At 62.3% G+C, this 2,673-nt stretch overlaps 1 protein-coding gene across 1 annotated transcript in view; it reads right to left on the bottom strand.

Annotated features, from left to right (window-relative positions):
• Nucleotides 1–633: 633 nt before the first annotated feature.
• Nucleotides 634–2,673, bottom strand: part of APCDD1L (APC down-regulated 1 like) — a 10,684-nt gene continuing 8,644 nt past the window's right edge. Inside the window, exon 3 of the mRNA XM_040459729.1 lies at nt 634–2,673. This exon is cut by the window's right edge and continues 12 nt beyond it. Coding sequence (XP_040315663.1) covers nt 1,938–2,673 — 736 coding nt within the window. The 3' untranslated portion in view covers nt 634–1,937.

The following is a 2,673-nucleotide window of genomic DNA, read 5'->3' on the forward strand; positions in this document are numbered from 1 at the left end:
CGGGGGGGAGGGAAAGAGAAACGGCAATGACACATGCAAAGGCCCTGGGGTAGGGCACGGTTGATTGTGATCGAGAGACAGAAGGAAGGCCCGTGCAGCCAGGATGTGGGGATGCACAGCCAGACCTTGCGGACATCAGTGACCGAGGAACTGGGACTTTATTCTGAGTGCGCTGGAAGCTCCTGGAGAGTTTTTAACAGGGCAGGGCGGTAGCCTGAACCAAAGTAAGCATGACAGAGAGCCAGAGTTCACCTCCACTGCGTTTATTCTCTTTCACACATTCTCTGGGAGACACTCACTTCGCTTCCTTTCTTTAGAACCATAATCCCCTTGGTTGACTTTAATAACCAGCAGGAACATTTTTCAGGCTGTTTAATTTTATTAAAAGATTCAAATTCGATGACAAATGGTGTCATGGTTGCCTCAAGCCTCGGAAACAAGACTTGCTCAGCCATGGACACATTATCGCCACCCACCCCCCTCCCCACGGGGAACCGCACCCCCCCACCCCGAGGCAGTCTGAGACCGTAAATAATCTTAATTACTTTTTGTACTTCGGTAAATACACCAGGAACTCTCCTAGCTTGGCGAGACCTACAGAGAATATTAACTTGGTGGGGTTCTTCTCTTTTGTATTTTTGTTGTTGCCGTTGTTGTTGTTGAAGAAGAATGGGTAGATAAGTCAGAGCAATTTCAGCGGGCTGATGGAACCCCACACAATCTCACGGAAGACAGGGGCTTGCTCTGAAAGCATCATTAGCCTCACAGACAATTGTTGTTCAAGATCTGTGATAAGAGCCAGAGATAGGAATCGGGGGGAGGAAGGAGGGGGCGTATCACAGGCACAGAGTCCCGGAAACCCTTGAGCCCACCAGGATGCTAGTTAATTTCGCAGTAGACAGAGGAGGCCCTGGGAACACAGGCAGGGGCCTTGTGTCCTCCCCACCTTGATGACAGCACACCCCCCCCCCCCCCCCCCCCCCCCCAGGCAGAGGAGGGCATCACACGGCGAGCAGGCTGCCTCCTTCTCCAGAAGTTGCCACGGAGCCCGGTGACCCTGACCTCTCCCTGGGATGGTCCCCAAAACACACTCGGAGGTTCCTCTCCCTCCTTGTCACTTAAGCACAGGGAGCCTTGAGAACAGAGGACGCCTGTGCGGGGCTAATTACAGAGCAGGCCGGTGTCACCGCGATCATTAGTATTAATTACTCTCCAAGGGCTGGAAACGCCGGGTTCCTCCAAAGACCTGCCCGCAGCAGCCAGCCTGGTGCGGGCGCGGGAGGCGCTCTTCTGGGCCCCGGGGAGCGCTGGCCCCCGGAGGGCTGCGCAGTGTGGCCGGCTCGAGGCCCCGGCTGGCAGACGCAGGGGCAAGTGCAGGCAAGTGCCAGCAGTCAGGGCGCAAGACAGCCGAGGCGCCCCCAAGGAGACCAGCCCTCCTCCAGAAAGCTGCGGCGACGTACCCGAAAGCCCGAGGCAGCATCTTTAATTCACGGCTGCGGTTTGAGTCTGTCTCGCTAAATTCGGATTCATCGTCTTTGGACGACAAGCCGCGGGCCCGGCCGAGCAGCCCCGGCCCCGCGCGGACTGTCGCTCCCGGTCCCCCAAAAGGCCGAGGGCGGAGTGGGAGAAGGGGTGCTGTCCTCCACCCTCCCGGGAAACCCCGGAGCGAGCGCTCAGAAACGCGGGGCGGTTGACGCGGCCGCGCCCAGGTTCGTGGTCAGCGCTCGGGTCGAATTGCCCGCCGTGCTGTCCTGGGCTTTGCAGGTGCGCCTGGATTCGGGTGCTCAGCTCCCCCCCGCCCCAGGGGGCAGCGGGGCCGCGTCGCTCTCCACGGTGGAGACAGAGCCGAGCGGGGGACGGGCACTTCCTCACGGGTGGATGGAGGGGTCGGTGCCCCGAGGGAGTCCCCCGGGCGGCCTGCAGGTCACACGTTAATTTCATAGCCACTCGAGGAGGGCCAGCCCTAGAGCAAGGGGCAGGGCGGGGAGAAGGGCCGCTCGGGGACATGGCCCCCCGCCCCTGAGGTCGGGCTTCTGCAGCAGGGGCCCGGACACCCCGTCACAGAGCACCAGGGGCGCCTGGTAGGACGTGGGGCGCTTCTCCGGGGAGTCGGGACTCGACCCGTCCGTGGGCCTTTGTCCAATGAAGAGCAGGCTTTGCCCGAGGGGGTCTAGCTCCATCTTGAAAAGCTCGTACTCCACGTGGGGGAGCCTGATGCCCAGCGGCAGGCACCCGTTGGTGGCTGTGACGTCCCGCTCGGTCCCCAAGGACCAGGCCCCTGGGCCCCCGCAGCTGCTCGGCTCGGAGAAGTTGAGCATGGCCGTGGTGACCTGGTCCATGGGAGTCACCCGGGCCCGCGTGACCTGAAACGCCAGCTCGGTGCCCCCGAGGACCTTGTTGGACGGCGTGCCCCTGGTGTAACGGCCGGCTGCGTAGACGGTGAAGGTGGGCTGACGGCAGGCGGGGTCCGAGAAATGGTGGTAATACCCTTCCCAGGAGCGGTTGTGCCCGTGGAAGGTGAAGAGCCTGGTGAGGAACAGCACAGCGGGGCGCACCTCGCACCCGGGGCTGACCCAGCGGCCGCCCAGGCGCAGGGGCAGGGCCACCTGGGGGGGCAGCACGGGCGGGTGGTGCTCGTTGGAGCCGGCGATGAGGCTGCACGCGGGGCAGGGG

This window comes from Herpailurus yagouaroundi, unplaced genomic scaffold (genome assembly GCF_014898765.1).
Source record: "Herpailurus yagouaroundi ecotype Mexico unplaced genomic scaffold, PumYag 246, whole genome shotgun sequence".
Lineage (NCBI taxonomy): Eukaryota > Metazoa > Chordata > Mammalia > Carnivora > Felidae > Herpailurus > Herpailurus yagouaroundi.